The sequence below is a fragment of the Carcharodon carcharias genome, chromosome 9 (assembly GCF_017639515.1).
Source record: "Carcharodon carcharias isolate sCarCar2 chromosome 9, sCarCar2.pri, whole genome shotgun sequence".
NCBI classification, from domain to species: domain Eukaryota; kingdom Metazoa; phylum Chordata; class Chondrichthyes; order Lamniformes; family Lamnidae; genus Carcharodon; species Carcharodon carcharias.
This window is the reverse complement of record NC_054475.1, coordinates 132,489,129-132,516,707: the sequence shown is the minus strand read 5'-3', so window position 1 is coordinate 132,516,707 and position 27,579 is coordinate 132,489,129. Positions and strand designations below refer to the sequence as shown.

The 27,579-nt window shown below is 42.7% G+C and overlaps 1 protein-coding gene across 2 annotated transcripts in view; it reads right to left on the bottom strand.

Moving 5' to 3' along the window:
• Positions 1-329: 329 nt before the first annotated feature.
• LOC121281797 overlaps positions 330-27,579 on the bottom strand; it is a 29,906-nt gene continuing 2,656 nt past the window's right edge. For both annotated transcript variants that reach the window (XM_041194791.1, XM_041194790.1), the window contains exons 2-6: positions 25,074-25,430; positions 23,072-23,128; positions 12,764-12,874; positions 7,478-7,499; positions 330-1,496 (exon numbers count right to left, since the gene is read on the bottom strand). In XM_041194791.1, the coding sequence (XP_041050725.1) occupies positions 1,340-1,496; positions 7,478-7,499; positions 12,764-12,874; positions 23,072-23,128; positions 25,074-25,430 (704 nt within the window). In that variant the 3' untranslated portion in view covers positions 330-1,339. The remainder of the gene's footprint in view (positions 1,497-7,477; positions 7,500-12,763; positions 12,875-23,071; positions 23,129-25,073; positions 25,431-27,579) is intronic.

The following is a 27,579-nucleotide window of genomic DNA, read 5'->3' as shown; positions in this document are numbered from 1 at the left end:
GTTGTCTGAGCATCATCAACTGACCCTTGCTGGAAAGTGTATGTCAAATTAAGGTATAATATAATTTGATTTCATGGAAGAAATCAAATAGGCTCTGCACATCCTTAGTCCTCATGTACAAATACATTCCAGGGCAAAGTTAAAAATGGTGCTACTTATGCATTTAGGGCAAGGTAAAAGACAAATATCTACTATTAATTTCATGCTCCTGCAATAAATGCCAGTAAATTAGGCCAACAGAGTGTTACTAATTATTGCATTAAAAGATGGGAGGACTTCAAACTGACAAGAGCACCAATTTCAATGAGAAATCACAGGCAAACAGAAAATTATGCAGTATTGATTTTAATTGTAAAAGCAATATGTAAAATACAATGAAAATGCTTTTCTAAAATGACAAGCGTAAAAAAACTCATCACATAACCTAGAAAGAAAAGATGCAGTACTTAAAGCAACATAGGAAGAACTTATCATATTTTAACTATTAATGTAAGAAAAATAAAGAACATAATGAAACTCAGCCATTCAAAATCTATAGTTGGCCTTCGCATCTCTGAATTAGATAGGTGAACCAATTAGACAAGATTCCTGCTTCTGGTCACTATCCAATAACATCTGCTGGAAAATGACACATGTGGTTATCCGGTGAGGACAGGATGAGGCTTGGTTTATCTGCTCCCCATTATTCCCATCAAATTCACCAACCAGTTATGAATGAAAAATGGCCAATGCAGTATAATATAAAGCTAATAAAACTGCTCTGAAGAAGATCCACATTAGATTTTAAACATTAAATCTGTATCTCTCTCCATAGGTGCTGCCAGACCTGCTGAGCATTTTCAGCACTTTCTGTTTTTATTTCAGAGTTCCAGCATCTGCAGTATTTTTTTTGGTTGCTTTTATTTGCTATAATATAAAACTACCAGGGCCAATGCAATTATATGGAGAGGCAGGGGCATAGTGGTATTGTCCCTAACTAGTATTCCAGAGACCCAAGGTAATGCTCTGGGTACCTGAGTTCAAATCCCACCATAGCAGATGGTGAAATTTGAATTCAATAACGTCTGATGATGACCATTAAAAAAAAGCCCATCTGGATTTCAATGCCCTTCAGGGAAGGACATCTGCTGATCTTACCTACATGTGAGTCCAGACCCACAGCAATGTGGTTGATGCTTAAATGCCCTCTGAACAAGGGGCAATTAGAGATAGGCAATAAATGCGACACCCACACGATTGAATAAAAAAGGATACCCCAGCAGGAGTTAGCATAGTTTTTAGGGAGGTAGTAGATAAAATTGAGAGACTGAAAAGGACTTGGGTGGCGTTGTAATTAAGGTTATTCTTCACACCGAAGCATCTGATTGTTCATAGAGCATGCGGATCCCACAGGTATAACTGAATATTCATCCTCTTTCATTGTTGTCATCACTTCATATTCATTATTTTCAGTTAAGACTACATTCATTGGTGCCTGATACAGAAAACTTTCATACCTAGCATTGAAAGAAAAAAAAATGAATAATTTTTTACAGTCCTAAGTAAAGACAGTTAGATAAATATACAAATAGAAAAGGCAAGTAAAGGCCATCAGGTCCATTAAGTCATCTTCTCCAGTCAATGGTGCAGCATACTATCATTTCAACCCCTAACCATGCTTTTATCTGCAGGAGGCACAAAAACAGAGGAAAAAACTGTAGTCATTGAAAAAAACTCTGGTGATTTTCTCTCCAAATCTTGACATAGTCAAGCAAGTTCCATGATACCATACTTTCCCATGACATACTCAATCACAGCTAACTAGGCTAACCATCTTCTTGTTACAATTACGAGGTTTATAAGATTACGTTTTGGACTGTGTCTTTAAACTTAGATTAAAATGAAGAGGATCATGTGACTGTTCCACATTCTGCCTGACAACAAGCCTTGCTTAGTCAAGGGACCTGCTGAAAAAGGTGTGAAGTTCTTACACAAGGGAACAAAGGGCAAGGGTAGCTGGGCTAATAAGAAATAGACTTGCTGGCTCCAAGCTTTTGGGCAGAAAAGAGAGGGGAAAAGAACAGCAGTTGTAGTCAGCAGAGAGAAGAGGCTGCAGATTTTTTGTAAACTCCTGAAACCAGATGTGAGAGGGAGGCAGTCTCTAGTTGAAGAGATGCATTCCACACCCATCCAGGAATCTGGGAGATTGGCCCTGGTATGAATGGGCAGGAAGAAGAATCATCGGAACAGGGTTTACTACTGGTAGTGGATTTGGCAAACTCTCCAAAAACTGTAGGAAGTGCCTGCAGATGGTCACTCAAAGTTACTACTCAGTGAAACAGGGAAATGCGAACCTAACAGAAGCTGAGAGCGACACTGGACTGTTTGCCATAAGGACCACAGTTCCTTGGAGAGTGAGATGTGAGATAAATATTAAAGGGGAATGTTCCTCTCTGTAGTTTAAAGTATAACTTGCCTAGAAGAGTAGTGTTTAGTCAAGTGTTTTGGTCATTTGTTGTAGAAAAAGTTTTAAATCTTAAATCTTGTGTGTCATGCTTTTCAACTATTAACTGGAAGTTTGAATTTCTTTTTAAACATTATTGGTCTCTACAGGGATTGTAATAATCTTGATGACAGGTCATTGACCTGAAATGTTGACCCTTGTTCATCCACAGATGCTGCCAGACCTGCTAGCATTTCCAGCATCTTCTGTTTTATTCCAACAATTTTTTGCTGCTGCTTCAATGACTTTCCCTCCAACATAAGCTCAGAACTGAGGATGCTTGTAGATTACTGCACAGTGTTCAGTTCCAATTGTAATTCCTCAGGCAATAAATCAGTCCCTCCTCTGCATGCAGCAAGGCCTAGAAAACGTGCAGGCTTGGGCTGATAAGTGGCAATATTCGCACCACACAAGTGCCAGGCAATGACCATCTCCAACAAGAGAGAATCTAACCACTTCCCCTTGACATTCAATGGCACTACCATTGCTGAATCCCCACCAAAATCCTGGTCACCATTGACCAGAAACTTAACTGGACCAGTCACGTAAATACCGTGGCTCTAAGAGCAGGTCAGAGGCTGGATATTCTGTAGCAAGTAATTCACCTTCTGACTCCTCAGAGCCCGTCCATCATCTAGAAAGCACAAGGCAGGAGCATGATGGAATACTCTCCAATTGCCCAAATGAGTGCAGGTCCAATAACACTTAAGAAGCTCAACACCATCCGGGGAAAAGCGGCTCTCTCAATCAGCACCTCAACCACCACCTTAAACATTCACTTCCTCCACCACTAGTGCACCACAGCAGCAGTGTGTACTATCTACAAGAAGCACTGCAGCAACTCACCAAGACTCCTTCAACAACACCTTCCAAACCCACGACCTCTACCACTTAAAAGAACAAGGGTAGTAAGTACATGAGACCACTACAACCTACAAGTTTCCCTCCAAGAAACAGACCATCCTGTCTTAGAACTATATTGTCGATCTTTCAGTCACTGGGTAAAAGTCCTGGAACTCCCTCCCTAACAGCACTGCGGGTATATCTACACAACACAAATTGCAGCAGTTCAAGAAAGCTGCTCACTGCCGCCTTCTCAAGGGCAACTGGGAGTGGGTAATAAATGCTTATTTTGCCAGTGATACTCACATCCAATGAAAAAATAAAAACAAACCAGCAATTTAGCCCCTTTAACTGAAAATATCAGGGCTGTTTCCTTAATGCTTATTCTCCAGGCCCAAAGCAAAGGCAGAGAACTGTGATTCCAGGTCACTACCCTTTGCGTTGCCTCAAGATTTCTGTGGGTTTCTGACGGAAGAAGAGTGTCTGCACCTAAACAGCAATGAGACAACAATGATATTACAATGAGTGCTGCCTCATTTTCCTGGGCATCCACTCAGCATGGGCCCAAACATAGGGCCGCTTACTGATAGGGGCCTTATTCCAGATGCTCAGCTCAGTTACTCCAATCTGAATGCAAACTTATTCAGTGAACTGAAACATAGTTGCTTCATTTAAAAATGAAATAAGACTAGAATTTGGATTGTGAACCTTTGGTCTGCTCTTTATGAATAGCAACCATCAGGTCCCGAAACAGGTAGCCATTACAGGTGGTGCGGGCTTTATAAGTATGTCACAATAGTTGGCTTTCCTACCCAACGCCCAGACACAATGCCTGTCAGGTCTAGTAGAGTGACCTGAATCAGAAAATACAGGTGAGGAGATTATTTTGATTGCACTCCCCTTCACACGTTCAGGCTGGGGAGCGGTAGCGGTTGTTGGGGGGGTGAGGAAAAGGGAGGAAACAAAGAAAAATAAACTGCACACTGTTCTCTCAAGGATTATAGTTTATGAGAGGAAAATTGCCTTCATCCCCTCAAGAGTTGTTCAAATTCCTTGTGTGCTCTATAATTATGGTCTTGGCTGTTTGAACCAGAGGTCAATGACTTTGAACAAAAATATAATTTCTCACTGACATCTAGCCTAACTGTTTGCCTTCAAACTTTACAGGTAGAAGCTCTAGTCCTACTATCCCTTCCTATTTCAAAAAGCCAATTTATTCTTCACCTCAAAGAATTCAATCATATTCGCTCCAAATTTGCATTTTTCCAAAATAAATAAGCATAAAGCTCTAGGTCTGCTGATAACTAAGAGATCCTCTGCACCAACTCCAAGGCCCATTATCTTCATGAGAGTTCCCACCTTTAAAATACAGAGATGGGGATAGGGCCCATTCGCACCAGAAGCATGCGGAGAAGTGGGGCGGGATTTTCCGCACCCGCCTGCCGCTGGGATCTTCCAGTACCGCTGCAAGTCAATGAACTTCTGGCTGGGGTGCCGCCTCACCCGCCCACTATGGGGCCGGAAAATCCTGGCTGTGTAGTGGGGCTTGTCTGCTGTATTTGGAGGAGCGAAGAGACAGAGCAAGGAATTCAAAATCCACTGATTTTGGGCCACAAGCATAGACGACAACAAAACAGGCTCGAGACATTAATAAGTAGGTGATTGGCATCTCTACTAATTGTGCACCTTTAACAAGAGAAAAACTACTATTCAAGTCCATCACGCTTGAGGATCCCCAATAACACTAGGGAGGGTGGCTAAGTAGACCCTGTAGATATTATAATGAAATAGGAACCCTTGGTGCTGAATTTGTATTCTATTCTAAAACCACTAGCCGTTTTTTCTCCTGTAGTTGCACATTTGATTTTTAATCATGTGAGTTCCACTTCCCATTTCAGTCACTGGTGCTTTAAAGCTGCAATGAGTTGTTAAGGCCAGGATAATGGACTCATTTGTCAATTGTCCAGGTGCCACAATAGAAAAGAGGGTTTGTATTGTGGAAGAATGAAAAGGAAATGAGTCAATAGGCCTTGGTAATGCAAACCTCTTGTGGTTTTTGTACGAATCATTACTTAGTTTTCACGGAGGTAGAACCCCCGCATAATTCTTTTTATGGCTTCCTCATAAGATCATAAGATAATTAAGGATGAGGGAGATTTTTAATTCAACAATTTAAAGAGATCCTAAAGTCATCTTATTGTAGCATGCAATTGTTTCTTAAATAATTCCAGGAGGGTTCCTTCACTGGTCTATTCCACATGTTGATTACTCTTCGTGTAAGGATGAATTTCCTGATGCAAGTCCTACAATTACACTTTGTTAGATCGAACCCTTGTTTGCTCCTACTGTTTAATTTGAAGTAATATTCCAGAGTCACTTTTTCTATTCCCTTTACAGTCTTATATACAACTACAAGGTCACTTCTTTCAAATCTAACTAGGCCGGGATTTTACAGCCCCTCTGCAGTGTGTCTCCCTCCGGCTGATGCAGCAAGCCATTCAAATCTCCATTCAGTTAGGCGGGACCATAATATCCCAACGGGTGGGAAGGACCATAAAACCCTGGCCCTAGTCTTTCCTCATGACTCAGACCTCTGGCATTAGGTATCAGCCTTGTGGCTCTTCTCTGCATTGCCTCCAGCATTTGAGTGACCCTCTTGCTTCTTGGCAAGCAGAACCTAAGAAATAGGAGCAGGAGTAGGCCATTTAATTAGCATCACTGATCCTTTATCTCAAGGCCACTTTCCCGTGCTGTCCCCATATCCCTTGATGTCATTAGTATCCGGAAACCTATTGATCTCTGCCTTGAACGTTCTCAATGGTTGAGTATTCCACAGCCCTCTGGGTAGAGAATTCCAAAAATTCACCACCCTCTGAGTGAAGAAGTTCCTTTTCATCTCAGTCTTAAATAGCTTGCCCCCTAATCTGAACTGTACACTTAATTCAAATACAGTCTGACCAGAGACTATAAAATTTAATCATTGCCTTATAAAACATTATATTCCACTTTTTAGGCTATATATAATTCAATGTCCTGTTTGCTTGGTTGTTTAAAATTAAGCCTATTAAGACAGCTGGAAGAAGACAGTTTCAGCTTCATGGTTAGCTATTTCACATCATTCACACAGTAGATCTGTCACTTATTATTCCTTCCTATGTATAGCACTTTACATTCATTTGAACTAAACGTCATCTACCATTATTCTGCACACTTACACATTTTGTCCACCTTATTCTGTAATTTTTAAACTGTCTCTTCCGATTCCACTGGTCCACCTAGTTTGACATCAGCTGCATTGAGTTTCTGAAACCAGCTCATTCAACGGCAGTGATAGGATCTGAGTCACCCTGCTAAGTACATGCCCTCACTTTGACAGAAGTCCCTCTCATTGTTCTTTCTGCCCTTCAGTCGGCTGGCAGGTATGTATCCTCACAATGCGACTGTTTTGCAGCGTAGTAGCATATACATGTTTCCCTATACATCCTTCTCAGATACCTGCACATGTGGCGAAATGCCCTTCAAGCAGCAGAGGGGAAAACCTGGAACAAAGTTGGTCTTAGGATTTAGCTGCCTTGAGGGAAATGTTATCTCAGCTCCATGAAATTCCTGGAGGACACAGCAGCCAGTTACCATGTACAATCCTGTAACTCGGAAAGCACTTAGAAGTACAAGGCTAGCATAAAGGGTGCGTACAAATCACAGAAGTACTGATTCAAAGAAATAGTATGAATATAAGAATAGTTTCAAGAAAGTATTTGTGTGTCCAACAACAAAAACTTACATTTATATAACACCTTTAATATAGGTAAATAGCTCTCATGGGCAGCAGGACAAAGAAATGTTTGGCAAAACAAAAGAAAAAGATTTAGGTGGGTGAGTAAAAATTTGGTCAAGGGAGCAGAGCCTAAGGAGGAATCTCCTGACAGCAATATAATTTCTTTTTTATTGCTGGATTTGAAATGCTGCAAAAAATAAACAAGTACAACTTATGAAGATCACTGCTATGAGTTTTTCACAGGAAAACAAACAAAATCAGAGACTGCAATTCAAGAAAAAAGCAGAATCGCAGGTATTAAAAATGGAATTCGACTTATTCAGTCACCTTAAAGCTGTATGTCCTAAAAGTAGATCTTGAACAATGAAGGTACCTACCTTGGCGATTCATACAAGTTCCCTAAAGAAAAAAACAAAGGTTCAATTAGAATCTAAAGGCAATAGACTGGGCAATAAATGTTAAGAGGCATTAAATGTTAAACTCTTTGTAATAACAGACAATAATCATTAAATATGGGACACAAGGATCCAATGAATTAAACAGAATCAGCACATGGAAAGTTAGGAAGAATTTGACAAAAATGGCAGATTTATTACTTCCAATATCCAGACAACACGACAGAGCATATAAAACACAAAGTTATTACAAGGCATTACACAACATTGATGTCACAACACTTAGGGTACAGGGGCATATAACACAATACCAGATGGTTACTCCATAGAAAATCGGGCATGGAGACCTTAGGCCTACTAGGTGCCCATGATAATCAGTGGCAAGTGCAAAGGAAATGGAAGGTTGCACACAAAGGATGGAATGTTCCGCTCTGGAGGCTAAGTGCGATGGCAGGCGGGATAAGCGGCATTTACCACTGGCCGGCCTGGCGGGTTTCTGTGCCAGATCATCCGCTTTTCAGCTTGTTAAATGTGCATGAATGTGAAGCAGGATTGGCTGGGATTCGTCTGCCCTGCCGTGACCTCATTGGATCATCTTTCCATGCGCCATATTTAAATCACACCCGCACACATCCTTCACATTCTGCAGTGCAGGACTGGTCGTGGCAAGTGATGGCCCTGAGAAGGAAGAAGCCTACTGCCCTCAAGTTCAGCGATAATGCACTGGGGCACTTCTGGATGCTGCCGAGGAATGTTGGGACATACTTTACCCCTATGATGGGAGAAGGAGATCTACTAACCTCACCACACCAGCTTGGATGCAGGTCGCCAGAGTGGTCAGCACCAATACTCCTCAGAATAGGACCACCATCAGGTGCAGGAAAAGGATGAACGATATCATCCACTGCACCATGGCAAGTCAACCTTCTCCTCTCTCTCAACTCTCACCTTCACAAGTCCACCAGGCAGTGGCAGGGTTACAGTCTACAGGGAATTCACACACTGCCAACACAAGGGACATCAACTGACTCTCTCACACGTACTTTGATATCTTCATCTCTTCTCACATCCAGTACAGTTTGTGTCCTCAGTCCTTACACAGGAAAACTCAACACCCAGAGAAGGCAGGCATCCTTATCACATGGCAAAACCAAGTGCTCTGTAATGTTGGTGACGATGCAGCCAATCACTCACTCGCTCTTCTCTCTTTGACAAGCACCAGCAGGAAAAGGAAGTGGCCCACCGACAGCCAGCCCATCAGCCCCAGCCTTCGCACCACCTCAGATGAGGACCCTGACAACATACTAGCTGAAGACCTGCCACAGTGTTCACACACACCTCAGTGGAAGCTAGTTGTAGAGCTGGCTCGGGGTCATAATTTGCTGAGGGCAGCACAGATTTGGGTCCACACCAGGTGGAGGCAGGGATATCCAATGTCCCCAGCACTCAGAAGGCTGCTGGAGGCCAGGCTCCCGCAGATTCCAAGTTGGATGATGAGCCTCTGGTCTCGATCTTAATACAGATGTTGGAGCTGCAAAGACAGACACAGAAACATTAGGCAGTATTGTCAGATGCCATCACCAGATTGCAACAGGTGTTGGAGAAGTCCATCCACATTCAATCTGATGTTGTTATGCTGACATGCCAGCGCACCGAGGTCAACACTGGTAGGATAGCAAACGCCAAGGAGAGCTTTTTCCAAGATATTGTGCCTGATATGTGCCAGGAGCTGCACTCCATCACTCTAGGCACAGGAGGGATTATCAGTGGCTAAGCAAGAGGGGACGGGGCACCTTGACCTCAATCTAGGTAACCCTTCTCCTCAAGGAGTCAGGGAGGGGCCATCAGCAATCAATTGCGACGAGGAGCATCGCTGGACATCCCAGGGCCATCCACCCAGGTGACTCCAAGAGTATCCAGCCACTCCCAATCCCCTCTGCCTGTGACCCCATCAGCTGCAGCTCCACAGGCTGAGGAGGATGAATCTGGTCTACCACAGGAGGCCCAATGGAGGCTAGGGCTCTTCAGAGGATGCTCACCAAAATCATAGACAACAGAGCATAGCAGTCAGTAGGCTGCCCCTATCTCTGCTGTGGATGTTGTGGATGCACCAAGATGTAGCGGTAGTAAGAAAAGCTGAGACATACTAGGAGCACAGAGGTAGCATGGGTGACCATTATCTGTAAATTGTTTCAGAAATGTAAATCGGTTATGATTCATTCCGCCTCTCATGTAGCGTATGCCTCTTCTATCTGATAATATGCTCCATGGTCAGTCAGGTGTCACAGATGACTTTCCCATCGTCTGCCTCAGCTCTATGGTGTCTCGAACCATACTGACCGTTCTCTGAGCAGTATCGACATGAGTGAAACCTCTGCCTCTAAGAACTTGGTGGTTGGGCAAGGCATCTCTGAGACATGTTTCAGAGGTTCATATAATGTTGCCTCATAAGTTTAGAATCTGGAACTGCTTCAGTCTCCTGATGCTTCTGTATTGAAGAATGCTCAATGTGGATCTTAGAGGGTTGAATGGCGATGCGCATCGGGTCAATGTGTCTTTCATTGGCCTCCATGTACTGCCCGACAGCCTTGAGTATGCCTTAGATATGAACCAAAACGCGTTCCTGGCTGCCTGCAGTGTTATCTCATGTCCGCGTGTACATCTAAACATCACCCCATTATTAGTCCTTACCTTCCCACCTCCATGATTTAGAGCTATGGGCCTGCTGACACCAGTTGAGCCTTGCTATTCCTGCTAGATAGTTAAAACTGTGACAAAGGAGTTGTGTAAAGGCCCCAGATGCCTGACTTGGACATGGGAAGATGCAGCACTGGGTCTGAAGGTCTGGCTAGCCTCTCCTGGCAATAACTCTGAGCCAGCTCTCAGATGGTCAGTCAACATGGTTATGTGCTACTTACAATCGCATCAATGTGACTGGTTTCGTGTGCATAGATCAGGCTGTTGGAATGAAAATGTGGAGGCCTCAAAGAGGAACAAAGCAAAGCTCCAATACTTGTTATGTGTTCTCCTTATTATCAAAGATTTAAGTCCTTTAGGCCTAGAGAATGTCACCATTTTCGGGCTTACAAATTCCAAGGCTAGGCTGCACGGGAAATTGGAAGACTCCAAACAGAGGCATGGTCATGAATGCTTGACAGATATTAGTTTATGCTACTCCTGAGGCTTTCACGATGCACTGAAGGGTGAGCTGGAGTGCAGCCTCGCGTCCATTACTGAGAGTTACAAGTGACCGCATCCTGAAGATATATCGAACCCTGGGCATTGAGTATGATGATGAGGCCTGAACACTTGCATTGCATGAATGATTGCCTGTGCGGAGATACCGTAGTGCAGATTCAGATTGGACCTCAGACATGAAAGCAAGAACCACTGAGTGATGATTGTCCTCCTTGAGCCGCCTTGCCAGGTTGCAGGCATACTGCCATGAGTGCAGTGCTGCTCCTGCCTCTTGAAGGCTGCGGGAGGCAGTGGAATGTTGGCTAGATGCTTGAAGAGGCTGCACCATCTCAACTCTTCTCTGAAAACACGCTATTGCAGTTATCATCCCATAACAGAAAGGGCACTCGCTCCAGAGGGTGCCTTACCTTCCAAGGATGAGGACGTCATGACACAACAGCATAACTACTCATTCAGAGACTGATGTGCTGCATTGAGATAATGAGGATAACAATGAAGGTGTTAAGGTACACCCAGCATGAAGGCACTGGTGAAAGAAGCTCGTATGAGCTATTCATCATCATCCTCCCGGAATCTAGTGGCTATATGTATCTTACATGCATGCCTGCCTCATCTAGCCCATAATATGTCCTCTTCCTCTGGAACCTCCACTTCCTTGCCTTCATCAACCTCAGCACTCTAAAAGTCTTCATCATCGGCGACGTGCGGCTCTTCCATCTCTCGTTCTGGCCAGATGTCCCCCCTGTTCTAGCACCAGGTTGTGTAGCTAGCGTGCAGCAAGCCACAATGATGCAAGAGACCCTCTAGCGAAAGTACTGGAGATTGTCACCTGACCTGTCCAGACATTGAAAATGCATCTTCAAGTTGCCAATGGTCTGCTCAATCAATGATAGCATTACAGAATGAGCAGCATTGTACCTCCCCTCTGAGGCACTTTGAGGCCACTGAATGGGCATCATCAGCCACACCTTTTTGGGGGTAACCTTTGTCACCAAGGAGCCAACCACTGGTTGCCCTCAGGACCCTCGAAGATCTGTGGCACCTGCGAGTGACTCGATGTGCGAGTTGTGGGAGCTTCCATGGTTTTTAGTGAGTATTCATGACATTCAAATGAATGCAAATGTGGTTCCCGACATAGCGCGGTGGGCTGCCCAACCTATCATGAAAGTTGGGAACGGAAAATCGCGTGTTTTTTTTGCAACAGCGGGAAACTAAAACTTGGCCATTCTCCGCACTTGCCTATCCTGCCCACCATGACACCTGCCACTGATGGGATTGGAAAATCCCCCCCAAAGTGTGTGTTAGACCTGAGTCCCATGCAAACAAAACATTCACATAATACAGCTAGAAGACCTGAGCTGCACTCCAGTCACACAGTATCCGCCAAAGGCCCCCACTGAAATGTTTAAAATATTTAGAATTACAACCTTTTACACCCCAACCCCCCACCCCTCATGACCACCCCACGCTCCTTAACCCACACCACTCATTGTAAAATTCCCATGCCATTAAATACACCTTTTACTGGCTGCTGGGGGGGTCTAACAATGTCACCCAAGCACTAGTGACTATGCCGCCTGGGAGGCATACCAATGCATCACAAAACTATGCAAATAGATTCATTTCATTTTATACAATAAGATGCATGGAAGGCTTATGAAGTGTCAGCGGTATCTTAAGCCAGCCACATTATTAACCATATTAGTCACTGATCGGTTAATTTTGGTCATCATTCCAGATAAAGTGAACATTATAAATGGTACCAAAGGGGAAAACCAAGTCACTTATTTCAGAGTGGTTTAGGACAAAAGTTTGCACGTGTCATGCAAAGACAAGTGATATGGGCAATCTTCCAAGCAGGGTTCAGAAAATTGCAGGTTGTCTGTCTGCTTCTTCAGGGGAGGAAGGGTGAACTTTGGGCAGGCTGGAGCAGAGGCAAAAGGCAGATTGAGACTATGAGGATTATTTTCTGAGTATGCCATGGCAACAGGGGACCTTAACCACCTCGTGCATAAAGAAAATTGTAAGCCCAGTACCTTTCCAATAGAAAATCTCAGCCCATACTTTTACCTGTCTTAATCCTTGTCCAGAGCACAATGCCGATAATAACAGAAAAAAACAGTATGATCAGAGTAACTATCAGTGCAAACGCCCAGACTTGAATTTTCATAATGTTGAATCCTAGAAAAGAAAGTCACAGTAATCAGTGCTAATATATTCAAATACTGAGAGGTACAAAGGATTTTTAAAGAATCTATGGGACTAGTTTGATAAGGAGCAGAGTAACCTCAAAGGATTGTTTGAGCCACATTTGTACTGCACATGCTCCACAACAAGTGATATATTAAAGATGTTATAGTTTTGAAGAAAGGCTTGAATGTGCAAAGGAGGTTCTCCCCGTGTACTTTAATTTGAACAGAAGATTTGCAGAAACTTCAGAGCAACAGCATTGACGCCATTTCTCAAAAGTTTCTGCAGACTATCCAAAGTTATAGCAATATAAAAATTCAGTCCTGAAATGTTTTTGCCTATAGTATATGCCTTTTCTGTGTATTAATTTTAAAAAGAGAGGTTCTTTTTTGAGAGATATCATCCAGTGGCTTCTGCATTGCATTTGGCTTCTGTGGCTTTGTCTGAAGCAAGCAGGAAGAAGTCAGTCTAGCTGTTGCTTGCAAACAGATAAAACATTTGAGGAGAAACAATGATCGAGTGCTAGAAACACTTAGTTTGCATTTCCCTCAATAAATGTTGCAGGATAGCCTTTTTAATTTCCAGAGTAGCGTTACACTGGCCTTTAACAAATGTACTGATATAGCCGCAACTTATTGCGCAAGTGGTTGTCTTACACTGACAAATCAACTTTTCAAAAGGCAAATTACATTTCAAAGTGTAAGTTTCGGACATTTCTGATGTTCAGGTTAGTTACAATTTGGACTGAGTTGCAAAAGACAAAGAACTAAGTTGCAAATATTAGAAGAAATTAAGTAGCAAGTAGAATGCTTATTCAATTCCAAAATGCAACAACCATTAGGGACTGGGCTGGTCCACTATCATTTGAAAAGTGTGCAAAGAAATACCTTTCCAAAGATCAAGCAACTGGTTTGTCTGATTACCTCTTTCAGGAGCTTATACAAAACACCTTTGCTATTAATACTGACTTCAACAACTGGCTGCAATTTTCTGCTGCTGAAAAATAAACTAATTTGGTATTTCAGTTCAATAGGAATAACATCAGGTAAAACTGACATTAATCATTCCTGGAAACGGAGCATAGTGGCAATCCTGTGTCATGAGCTAAAACTCTGACCCAACTCTCAATCCTGAGACAACTTTTAGAATTTATTTGGCTCCAAGTTATAGAAATCATCACAGAACTACCAAGATAACGACGGACAACTTCAGCAAGAGATAACCCAAGGAAACAGGAAAACCTAGTTTCCTCACATCACGCTGTTTCTAATGACAATAAAGATCAGGTATGATCTGAAACATAGCTCCACCTCCTTGTGGGCATCCTTCAATCCTGACCTAGTTGGATGTACATGCAAACAAAAGCCTGTTTAAAGCCACCTTCTATATGATTGGTTTTCCTGGAGGCTGCACTCAGAGAAAGTGGTCCATGTTCACACCTACATTAAAGACAATAAGTTATTAAACGCGAAGGCAGGAGGAGCCAGTAGCTCTCCTACTATTCCAAATTAAAAAAACCATTGCCTTCCCATCTTAGCCGCTCCTAGCCCCCAATCCTCTATTTCCTATCTGCTCCCGATCCATGAAATCCCAACACTGACCCCCACCATCCCTGACCCAGGACCCAAACATCAACAAAAGCCCTGATCTTTGAACCAAGCCATAATTCCCACTTGCCTGGGAGCTGCTGCAATAACAGCAATGGCCCAAACTTGCAAGTCCGTTTCATCAGCAAACTCTTGACATTTTACAAGTTCCATTCAAACAAGACCCGAGGTCACGGCTGTCAACACCACACAGCCAGACTCCTAGTCCCATGACTGTTGACTGAACACATAAATTGACTGGCATGATCCTATGATCCTGTAGTGACTGACCATCTGCACAATGTTGGGAGTGGAACTCCAATGAAAGCCAAGAAATGATGTGCAAGGGCCCAAAGAACTCAAGGGAAATTATGAAGTTGCTTTTATTGTATTATTGCACAGGATGTGGACATCGCTGACTGGGCCGGCATTTACTGCCCAACCCTAATAGCCCTCGAGAAGATGGTGGTGAGCTTTCCCTCTGATGTCATGCTTCCGGCATGCAAGCACTTTTGAGGTCTCCATGGGAAGAGTGGTGGCTGCATTGGGGACCACAGTCAAGCATTTCTGCCAGATTTGCATACGGACCTGCACTCCATCACTCCAGGCATAGGTGGATTCCATCAGTGGATGGGCGAGAGGGTGGTGGGGCACCTCAACCTTCCTCCAGGTGCTACTTCTGCTCAGAGTCAGGGAGGGGCCATTGGGCACCCAAAGGGTGAAGGAGCGTCTGTTAGACACCCCGGAGCCAACCACCCAGGACACTCCAAGGTCTCCAGCCTTTCCCAATCCCCTCTGCTGTGACCCCATCAGCTCCAGCTGCTCAGGCCAAAGAGGGTGCAACTGCCCCACACAAGAGGCCCAAAGTAGGCCCAGGGCCTGAGATGCCTGCTGAAGTCATCTCTGACAACAGGGCATAGCAGTCAGCAGGCTGTCTCCACCTCTGCTGCGGATATCAGGGCTGTACTCAAGCTTGGCAGTAGAGTGCATGAAGTTAAGAAATTATGATTGGACACTGGTGGCATGGGTGTGCATTCACTGAGTATATAATGCACCTTTGTAAAAACAATTTGATTTTACCAACGTCTCAGGATGTGAATGCCTCTTGAATATGATTCTATATGCTGTCTTATTTCAGGGGTAACCTAAGCTCCCACTCCTCATTGGTCTGTCTTTGTGTCCCTTAGATTCATATTATGTTTAGCAAAGTCATCTTAGTCACATGTCCCCTTGTCTCATCTAAGGGGAATGTGTCAAGCCAGAGCCTACATGAAAGTGCATGTAGATGAAGAAATGCTCTTAAGTTTTGCAACACACAATTGAATTATGTGTCCTCCTGTGTCTTAGAGAGTGACATCCAATGTTGTGGCATTAGCACTGAGCTGTGTTCCTTGTGAGTGTGAAAGTACGTGTCCTGGATGCATTATGTTCATTGCAGCCAAGTCAAACTGTAAATGGCTACTGAAAGTGTCATGTGCTGGTGGCAAAGACTGCACAGTGTACAGTTGACTCAGGTTGCGCACTGATGTGCTGCCTTTCACCTCAAAGTGCTTGCATGCCAGAAGCATGACATCAGAGAGAATGCAGACAGACTCCTCCATCCTTCATTCGAGCCTGGTGACTGCCTCAGACAACTCTGCCCGATGTTCCCCTGCCTGTCTTTGCATCTCCAGCATGTGTGCAAAGGCCGAATGCAGAGGCTCATCATCTGACTCGGACTCAGCAGGGGTCTGTTCTCCAGTAGCCCTCCAAGTGTCAGACAGGTGACACATGCAGCATTGGATGCAGACCTTTCCAATGCTGAACCCTTCATTATCATTGAGGGTTACTGGTACCAGGCTGAATGATGAGCTTGCTTAAGATGTCGATGGTTGAAAAGGACTTCCTGATCACTTCCATGTTTCTGAGGGACAGGAGAAATGCACAACTGTCACATTGTGTGGACCTTACTCCTCTAGAACCTAGTGGCAATCAGCATGTCATGGGCACACCTTGCACGTCATGTCACTGTGATGCTGCAATGGTATTCTCATATGGAACATCTCCATCCTGGCCCTCTTCAGGTTCCAGCCCTTCCTTGTCTGATGAAATCTCTGCCTCTTCCATGTCTCCCTCTGGCAAGCAATCTCCCCTTTGAATCACCAGGTTGTGCAGTGCACAGCAGACCACGATGATGTGGGACACCGTCTGTGGAGAGTACTGTAAAGCCCCACCTGAATGGTCCAAACATCAGAAGCACATCTTCAGGATGCCAATGATTGCCAATATGACGGGCATTGTTACAGAATGTGCCACATTGTATCTCTCCTCTGAGGCACTTTGAGGACTGGGTGTCATAAGCCAAGTCTTCTGCGAGTACCTCTCATCACCCAGCAGCCAACCCTGCAAGCGCCATGGGCCCTCAAAATCTGTGGCACTTGGGGGTGACTCAGGATGTAGAAGTCTCGAGGGCTCCCAGGGAACCTGGCACAAACATGCACGATCTTTTTAATGATCACAGACCAGCTGCATGTTGAAGGAGTGGAACTGTTTCCTGTTGATGAAGGTCAGTGGCTGCTGCCAGGGCACTCTTAAAGTGACATGTGTACAATCTATGGCAGCCTGCCCTCATGGGAAATTGCCACAAATCCCAGAAGTCTAGAGGCCTGGTTGGCTTCATCTATTGTGAACTGGATGTAATGATGTGCCTTACTGTAAAGAACATCCGTAACGTCCCTTATACATTTATGCGTGAAGGACTGAGAGATGCCGCATAGGTCCGCAATAGATCCCTGGACTTAGCCACTTACGAAAAAATTTGAGTGTGGCAGTCACCTTTACAGCCATAGGCTATGGATGGCCTCCCAGACCATGTGGCAGCAGATTCTCCCAAAGAATGTGGCAGATGTGAGTCCCCGCGTCCCTTGACAAACAAAGGTGCTCTCTCACTAATCTCCAAATATGAGAATCGCTTTCAGTACCTTCTGGGTCAACCAATCGCCTTTGTGGGATGGGTCTCACCTCCTCAGCCTCTAGAGCTTCCTGGAGCCCCCCGTGCACCATGCACCTCAGGCCAAGGCTCTTCTCTAGGTCCTGCCAGATGGTGACAGGCCCTTCCTCTCTTCCTTATTCTGAACACAAGCCATCAAGAAGGCAGCACTGTCTGCAGCCTCCATTCTGCACTCCTCCTTCTTCCTGTGGACAAACACATGAATGCAGCCTACCCTGCAAGGATCAACCTCCCACTCCAAGGCAGAATTACAATGTGAAGCCCTTGGGCCGCGTTCATTAAATTCATGCCATTCTCAGTTCCACCCTTTCAGCTGCAACACTAACTCGAGGATCATAGGTGCCTAATAATATCCCCCAGCACAAACTTGACAGCACAATCACAAATAGGATTGGAGAGGGTTGAGCACAGCCATGTGATTTCAGATTCATCGAAGGCACTTTGATTTGAATACATCCCTGCCTTGCACATTTTGAATGTTTGGCAGCCTTGTGCTCTGTAAGCTACGTCTATTCCACAATGCAATGTGCAGGGTCTCATGGACATCTTGCAAATGGTTAATGCCCTGCCGCCATACTCCATCAAATATAAACCCAAGGCCTATTGTGTTATAGCGTCAAAGCACATCATAATTTAGGGTACCTGATTCATTAACTTTTTAATAAGTCTTCATTATTTTTTTCAGCTGAGCATGATCTCAATGTCCTCATTTGCAAAAAATTAAGGTGCACCTTGAATAGGCCCATGAGTCCAGCCATCAACTCCTCCCCGGCAATGTTTCTCTAAGGATCTTTTTTAACCGCGCAATTCCATCAGGCAGTCAACCTGAACGTTCAGACCAGCTTCCAGCCTCCCCCTGTCACCATGGAAGTCTCTCCGAGTCTCCTGGAACCCCACAATGTGCAGGGAGACCTTCCTCCGGTCATTCTCCAGCCCTCCCCCAGTAACGCTGGAGCCCACTGTCATCGTTGTGGACATTCCTGCCCCCAACCCCTGAACCCATCACTGTAGATAGTCCCTATGCCTCGTGTGGGCCTCACCCCTCCCCATCTAGATCTGTGTCGACCATCACATACCACGACTACCCCCACCAGAGCTTCAAGTGTCCCCTCTTGTTTTACATGTTCCCCATCAACAGGCTGCAGATGCCTCCCCTGACTACGACAATACCATTTGTGGCCCAGTACCAAATCACGCACCAGGACCCCTCTGTGTGATGCACTGACCATGTCCTGCACACCATTCTGTGCACCACCCCAATTGCACAGACTGGCCTTCCACCTCCCTGGACTGTGACCACAATGGGAGTGGCATGCATAGCCCTGTTGCATGGTCCACACAGCCCCAGGACTGACTTTAATTTCTCACCCCAACAATGTGATCCACAGAACCCCAGGACTGGCTTTAATCTCTCATCCCAACAATGAGAAAGAAAACTTTCAGGGGGAGGGCCCACCATCCGTGATTGATTTAAAAAGTTAAACACAGTATCAAACTTAAAGAAAAAGCATATAATTGCACAAAGACAGTTGGCAGGTTAGAAGACTGGAAAGATATAAAGAATAGCAAAGAATGACAAAAAGATTAATTAGGGAAAAATTAGAGTACTAGAGAAAGCTAACTAGTAATATAAAAACGGATAGTAAGAGTTTCTAAAGATATCTAAATAAGAAAAGAGTTAATAAAGTGAGCATCGGTCCTATAGAAGGTTTGTCTGGGGAACTGCTAATGGAAAGTAGGGAGATAGCAGATGAATTAAACAGGTATTTTGCTTCAGTCTTCACTGGGAAAAAGGCCTGGCTTTGAGCTGAACTTTAGTGCCGTAAACGCCCCTCAGGGCAGCTCTGTAGAAGAACATTTCTTAATATCATGAACTTGTGGACACTTTGTTTCAAAACAACTTATCTTTGTTTCAAAACATTTCTGAGAAATTGTGTAGGCTTTCTTACAGCAGAACATTTATTTTTACTGCTTATCATTGTTGTTAGTGTGCTGTACTTATTGAAGGACATGTAGCCAGAAATGCAGATGTAGATTTTGAAAGAAACTTAAGTTGTTTTATAGGATCTTCTGTGCAATACCCACCAAATTTCGCAGCAAACATTTTGGGACTTGGTTATTTTTGTTACAGTGGCAGTGTGCTTTAAGTGCTAAGGAATTAAAAACAACAGAGATTTTGCTCTAGACTCTGTAGTAGAAATTGATATGTGATAGGCGTGCTTTTCAAGTGTAGCCATTGCTAAATTCATGTGGTTCATTTTATTTTGCGTCCACCCAGGCATTAAGCCCCTTTAATATGTAAAAAGCACCTTCCTGTGAAACCAGAAGAAGCAGGTGTGCTCTCCCAGCTGCACAAAAGTTGCAATATTTTTCCCTCATTTCCCACTCCAACACCCTCAGGATTTAACTCAGGGGCACTATCAGTGAGGCAGGCAGCCTAAAATTGGCAACTGCAAGTAGCTTGCCCCAATTATTCAGATGAGGGGAGAGAATCAGTCTCCATTGATCTTCGGTCCTCCTGCTTTAGGCCAAAGCAAACATTCCTCTTCCAGAGAAAATTCCCAGTGGTACTGTCAGATTCGACAGTGCTGGAGAATACATATGTATTGAGGAAATTAGGATTCCCATCCATCAGTTTTAGATTAAATAGTCCAATTTAGGATTACACAATCTGGTCCTGTGATGGTCCTATGATTTCTACTCCAGGCATCAAAATTCTTACTTTTAAAATCAACGTTAATTTTTTCCACTTCTGCATCTTATTTTTGTCAACTTGCTGTGATTCCCTGTCCTCAAGCACATTGAAATCAAAATCCTTCTGCGGTCTTGCTAAACCACACCCACGTTATTTTATCTAGCAATGCATCCCAGGTAAACCTTCACTTTTCTACCTTTGATGTATTGTGGAGGTCCACAATAACATCAGCATCTGTCAGGTCTTCAGGTATTACATCACTGCACTCTGGACTCTCTTTCAAACAAAATCCCTCCCTGTAGACCCTCACCATCTTCCATCAGGATTAGTCCTAGTGTAACATTGAATCCCCTTGTATAAGCAAGCATACACCTCAGAGATCTTTTGCAGCATCGTAGGGCACCTGGGGTGGAGGGTTTTACATGAAATAGTGGCCTCTAATCAACGTCTAGATACTTGACCAATTTCTAGACCGCCTGCAGCCAAGACAAAGCCACATTCCATCCTTTTATCTCATTATCTCATTATCTGAAGGGACTGTTTTCTGCTAATTGTCTACTTGTTAATCTTTGGTCATTAAATGTACAGGGAAATCAGGTCAGAGGATCTCCAGGTGGGCCTTCTCCTAGGTCTGACAAATACAAATCAAGGATGCACAATGTCACCAAGAGTGATCTCTTTGCCTGTTTGTCCAAAGCTCCAATATACGCCCGGGTGGCCATCGTGCTTGGCAGAGTTTCGTATTATTGTAGTTCATCCCTGCAAAATGCAGATGTAAGCACCTGAAAATGATTTTAGTTTAGATAGATCAATTGAAACTTACCTACTCTCCCAAGTGTTTGGAATGATTGGTGATGCAAGGTGTAAGCCAGTCTAAACCACTGACTCTACTGGTTCACCTAAAATAGGATTGTCCTGCAAAGATTCTTCATATTTACATATCATCCCTCACTTTCAAAAGCCTCCACAAAATCTAACTTTAGTGCTTGTGTTGCCCCCGGTAACGTTCCTCTCAAGTTTCTGATTGATATCTGATTCCCCTTTTGTAAATCATCATAACCATTTTGTTATATTAAACATGCTCTGCTGATCGTGGTGATATTATAGGACCATAGGAATAGAAGTGGGCTATTTAGTCCCTCGTGTCAACTCACCCATTCAATGAAATCATGACTAATCCAAGACCTAACTTCATGTACCAGTGTTTTTCCTATACCCTTTAATATCTTTGATGGATTTATGTTATCCAATCTGAGATTTAAAATTTACAACTGACTTAGCATCAGATGCCTTTTGCAGAAGAAAATGCAAAACTTCTACTACCCTTTATGTGTAGTAGTGTTTCCTAATGGCTTTCCTAAAAGGTTATGCACTAATTTTTAGACTATGCCCCCTAGTCCTAGACTCTGACTCAACCAACCTCTCACTATATTCTCTATCTCTTCTCCTTAAAATCTTGAGTTAGTAAGAGGAACAGAAAACGAAGATAGAGAGTTAAGATTTTTGATTTTCAGCAGCAGAAAGGAAAACATCAAGAGTCAAACTCTGATTGCACCCATGATACACTCTTAACCCACCCAATTCAGTTTTAGGCTTGGCAAAATTGTTAACTCTGTGTAAAGCTCCTCCTACACATTTCTCTCCCTCATGAAAGGAAATAATTTTAAATTGAACGCTCAACTAGTGGATTATTACTGCCCTCTGCTGCTCATCAGTCACCTAACAGTGATTGTCACTCAAATATATTATATCAATTCCTCAAGCAAAAAGGTGACAAAGAAGGGACCACAATTGATAAGACACTAAATGGTATAGAGAAATCAATCCAGAAAATTACTTCAAGGAGGGAAGAACATTAATTATGGATAGTTCTTCTTCATGCAAAAAGCAGTCAAGGTTTGAAATTAACTTCTGGTAGGATAGTGAGGCAAAAACACTACAATCCGAAAAGAAAGAACTGGATTCTGTGACAGAGGAAGAATTGGAGGGCTATTTTTCATGTTTAATCTAAAATACACCAAATAGCCTTCCTCATTCTTGTTATCTTGTAAAAGTGCAAGGAGTGCATTAGTGTTCCTGTGAGAGACAACATTAACTCCCAAATGTAAGCCAAAACAACGTAAAGTTTCTATCGTCTTCAGACTTTGGTTCAGTAATATTACAGTGGTACAAAGATACATAAGATAGAGTGAAATGGCATCTATCAAATGCCTGAAAGCATCACAGTCTTTCAAAACTATTGCAAATATGAACCCTCATTTGTCATTGTTGTACATCTACCTTAATCTTAAAACATTGTTTGGAGCTGCTTACTTATATAACTTTACATTTTTGCTCAGTTAATCACTGGCCTTTCAATTTATCTATAATCAAACGAAAGGAGGGCAACAGTATAAAAAAATTGAATTATTGACAGCAATGAAAATGGCCATTTGTTTCATTTTCACTACAGATCAATTTTAATCCTTGAGGTATTGATTGCTGAATCTGTTGTATTGACAGCGTAGGATTCTTGTCCACTAAGCATGATGTGTTTCAGGTTCACCATCCACCAATTTTGGACCAAACAGTAGGAATCCTTAACTGGCTTTTCAGGCAATTTAGAGTTGTAAACTCTAATTAAGTAAAATATTACAGCGCAATATTAATATCCTTAATTTTATACCAAGAATTATGGGATGCAAAAGCATCTGAGTCTCCAGTTGCCATTCTGGACTCTCTTTCAAAGGAAATCTTTCTCTGTAGACTCTGGCCTTCATCTGCCATCTGAAAGGTCCTTCACAACACTATTGAGGATCTAGGGTTGGGAGTTAGCCATGCTATTCTCCCTTTTTCAAAAAGAAAAACGCCCGTAACAATATATTTTGAAAAGCAAAATCATGCTACATAGGTTGACGGAAATAGAATAGCAATCTTACCATCCGTAGGAAGAACCACAGGGGCCACACTAGCCGGAGCTCTAGTTGAAGGTAAAGCTGGGGAATATAATAAAAATGTTAGATGCAGGATGTATTTTTATATATGAAAATGAAACTAAGAGTTAATATATGTAAAGATTCATGCAGCAAAGTATAATAAGTATTAAAACACAACTCTAAAGTTTCAGTAATTCTTAACACTTGAGGGTAGAAATTTGGATTGGTGATATTAGTTTACATGCTTGCATGGCATTCTGTTACTATTTTAGCAAGAAGCAAACTGTGTGATAATCCTCTCCCTCAGTGAAAGAAGAACAGAGGAATGTCACGTAAAGACATTCAGCATTCATTCATTAAAGTAACCAGCAGTAATTTTCTGTCTTTAGTATTACTTGGAACCAATATCCTGCAGCAACATTTATTTAACTACGTAACATACTTGAGTGACACACTTAATACATCACCTCAAAGTGCATCCAGCACTAGTGCTTGCAGTAGATCCTGATGGGGATGTGTATATAAAATCTGCTCTGAACTTTGAGCTATATTAGACAGCTGACTGATCCTAGTTGCTGAAGTGATGATTGTACCCTGCAACTATTTAGTCTTCTAATTGAGAGTATACCTTAAAAAAGGTACAAACTGAATCTGACAGGATCAAACTGGATTAAATCAGGTCACTTTAAAGTTGAACTTTTGTCATTTAATGCCTCCTGCACTTGATCTCGTCAGACCGCTCCCTTCTGTTCCTTTCCCATACCCAACCCTTTTCTCTGGCTCTGTATTTGCTTAACAGCTGTTAATCTCTAGCATCTTCTGCTCTCGACAAAACACTGGCCGAGATTTCCTCAGTGCTTTGGAGACAGACTGGGAGGTGGGAGGGATGGTAAAATGGCAGCAAAAGGCAACTATAAGAAAGCCTGATGTGTTCCCACTGCCATGAGATATTCCCAGATGGAACTGCAGAAGCTCGGCCATTGCCAATAAGTAGGCCTATTGGTGGGTATTTTACCAGACAACAGGCATTTCATCAGCATTGGAACTTGCACCGCCACATGGAGAGTCCAACAGCTGCAGCAAGGCAGCCTCCCAGTGGCTTCCTGGCTGGGGGATTGGAGGAGGGGTGGGATTTTGTTTCCTGAGGCTTTAGAACCTAAAGAAGGGGCCCTTGGTGGTAATGATCACCCCACAGCCCTGACACCACCATTGGCGGGGCTACCCCTCCAATTGCCAAAGCCTGTCTGTATGGCCTTGGAAGAGAAATGAAATATTTTACTTGCCTATATTGAGGTGCCCTCTCTTTTCCCTTGCAGTGTGATTTCAATCAAACTTTATTTGTAGATGTATCGAATCAATATATTAACTATGGCTTTTATATCTCTGGGTGTTGTTAAATGATCAGGGGAAAAGCCAAAGTGTCTGAAGTCCAAAAAAGTATTACAGAAATTATCATTTCTGTTACTAAGTAGACAGAGGATTAATTTTAACTCCCTGCTTGAGGGAAGTTTGTACTATGCCAATACTAAACAGGATGTAAGAAAATCAAGCTACTAAACTTGTTTTAGTGGTTGCCCAAGCTTTCTTTTTCAAAAGATTTTTTTTTATATTCAGGAGCTCTTATGAAGGATAATTAATCCATTATATTTATGCTTCATATAGTTTAGTATTTTGTTTCACACCTATAATTAATTGTAAATAAGTATAAATTATGTCAGTCTGTCTTTGAGTTTAAAACATTCTAATCCAAACTGATTGAACTGTGTGGAATCCAGTAGGCAAGCTTGTACACAGGTAATCATTAACCCACATATTATGCAGTTCAGTAAAGGTGAGATTAATTGTAAATAATGCTATGGGAACTGCTGTGAATCTATTGAAAAAAAATGATTCTCTAAGCTTAAATTCTAGCATGCAAGATCACATTTTTTTCAGCAATTATTTTGGTCCTTGTGTCTAATCATTGGTTATAGAAAGTGAAATAATCAAGTTGAAAAAAACTTACCTCTTAGCACTATTAAATTGACATGTGCATTGTTTTTTCTTTGATTTAATCCATACTTAGTTCGCCATTTTACTTCACAAGTATAGGTTCCTCGATCACTATACGCCAGATTTTTCAGAGTAAGTGAAACATCACCAGATCCAGGATCATGCTTAATGGTGACTCTGTCCCGATTGTTGAAACGGGGAATATTAACACCAAATTCATTTCTTCGAATAATAACTGTGTGTGTATTAATGTACCAAACGACTTCTACCTCAATGTACAGGGGAGCTGGACGATAGGTACAAGGAATGGTGATTGATTTTCTCAACTGCCCTGTCACCTCCTCAGGAACAGTCAGTGTAAATGAGTCCGCTGTAAAACAAATAAACAGAGGATATTAAATGATAGACTCTGTGATCCACTTAGGGAGAAAGTCTGGAGGAACACACAGCTCGTAGTGTAGTTTTTGCAGCTGCAGATCAGCTGTACAGCAACCAATGAAGCTATTTTGGGCTGGACAAAGAAAAAGACAGTCTCAATTAGTGATATCAGAGTAGACTAGCAGAATGGGTACCTAATATATGAGTCTTCATGCAGGGAATGAATCAATTTTTTTTTTAGTCACATCAGTATTTGGTTTAATATATTATTTTTCTCTATAATATGGGAAAATATTTAACACAAGGTAACCCCAGTGCAGTCATCTATATTATATTCTAGAAAGCCAGTTGGTGAAGAAAATAACTGAAGCCAATCTTTACACATTTTTATAAGCAGGGATGAGGAATTGCAGTTATGACGAGAGATTGGTGAAAAGAAAGCTGAGAGGAGGTTTGATAGAGGTATTCAAAATCATGAGGGGTCTAGAGAGAGTAAAAAGAGAGCAACTGTTCCCACTTATAAAAGGATTGAGAATGAGTGGACACGGGTTTAAAACAACTGACAAAAGAAGCAAGAGCAATTTGAGAAAAAACATTTTCACACATTGAGTGATTATGGTCTGGAATGCACTGCCCAAGGTTGTGGTGGAGGCCGGTTCAATTGAAACAGTCTAATTCCCTTTTGAATGCTACCTGAAAGGGAAGACGTGCAGGGTTACGGGAGAAGGCAGGAAAATGGCTCTAAGGAATTTGCTCATTTGGGGAGCTAGTGCAGACATGATGGGTTGAATGGCCTCCTTCTGCACTGTAACAATTCTACGATTTTGTGAAAAATGTATTACTGTATATTTCTTCCTTATTAATGTTACATTCTCCATGCTGCTTTCTCTGTTTTTCTGGTGGTTCTGGGGTTGGTGGTAGCCTGAAAATAATGCCATTCATGATGATTTCCTGCCAGAGTGAAGGTGGCAATAGGAAGTGTATGCCCAGAGTTGGACAAGTGGAAGGGAAATAATACACAAATTATATAATCACAAATGTCAAAATGATCCCACTTTACTACTTTTTTTTTGCCCAATATGAGGTACAGCGATAAAAAAACCCCATCCATGTTACTTGACAGCGACATAAATGCAAAAATAAATTTAGAGGATTATAACTGGCACTGGAAAAAGGCCTTATTTTAATTTCTAATCCAATTTTGAATTTTTGTGATTTACCCAAACCTGCTACTGCTAGAGTGAGGAACTGTGTCCTTTGCTATGGGGTTTCAATTTTTAGCTTCTCAGCTTTTATCACTGAGGATTTCCTTTGTTCCTTTAGGAATACTTCCTTTTGGAGTTGGACAAAGAGAACAAGGAGTAGGAAGGAATTCAGGCAAGTTAGCCAGCATAGGAGGCAGCTGGCACTCACCCCTACTACCTGCAAACCATAGCACTTCAACTTGCACCTGCCCCAGCAATAGCATTTGCTAAGGCTGTAATTCACAAGAAATTCATCAATGAGTTATGTCACATGTAGAGCCTGACCTGCAGGTCATCTGTGCCATTGCACAAATAAAGACTACCGATGCCCTGAATGTTTATGCTAAGGCTAATTCAGGCTGCCCCGGAAGTTATCAGAAATGCTGACCATTCAGTCATGTACAAATGCATCAAGTGAGTTACAGATGCACTCTTTATTACAAATAAACCAGGAGCAGTGGTATTCATTGTGAGAACAGAGGAAAAGACTCTGGCCTGCTGTTAGTCTGTCAATGAATCCCCCTCTGGGAATTGCATCTCTCCTAACCAATTTCCCACCCTCCCACAATCAATAACAGCAGGTAGTTTACCAATTTCCCACCCTCCCACAATCAATAACAGCAGGTAGTTTATCCGTCCAAGGTTAAAATCATCCTTCAAATTGCCCTTTAAATGAAAGTAACCATGGGGTGTAACGGACAAACCCAATTCCGTCTTCATCCACATGCAATTTGGCAGATGTACTGGATAGCAAATAGGAACTGAAACAATAGCAGCATTTTGCTTTTGCTAATTTTAAAAGCATATGGTCACATTCAGAGCGCAGAGCACAAATGAACTTGGAACCTTCCTACTTTGTACGCCTAATGCATGTGTTGAAGCACTGGGACAACTGGA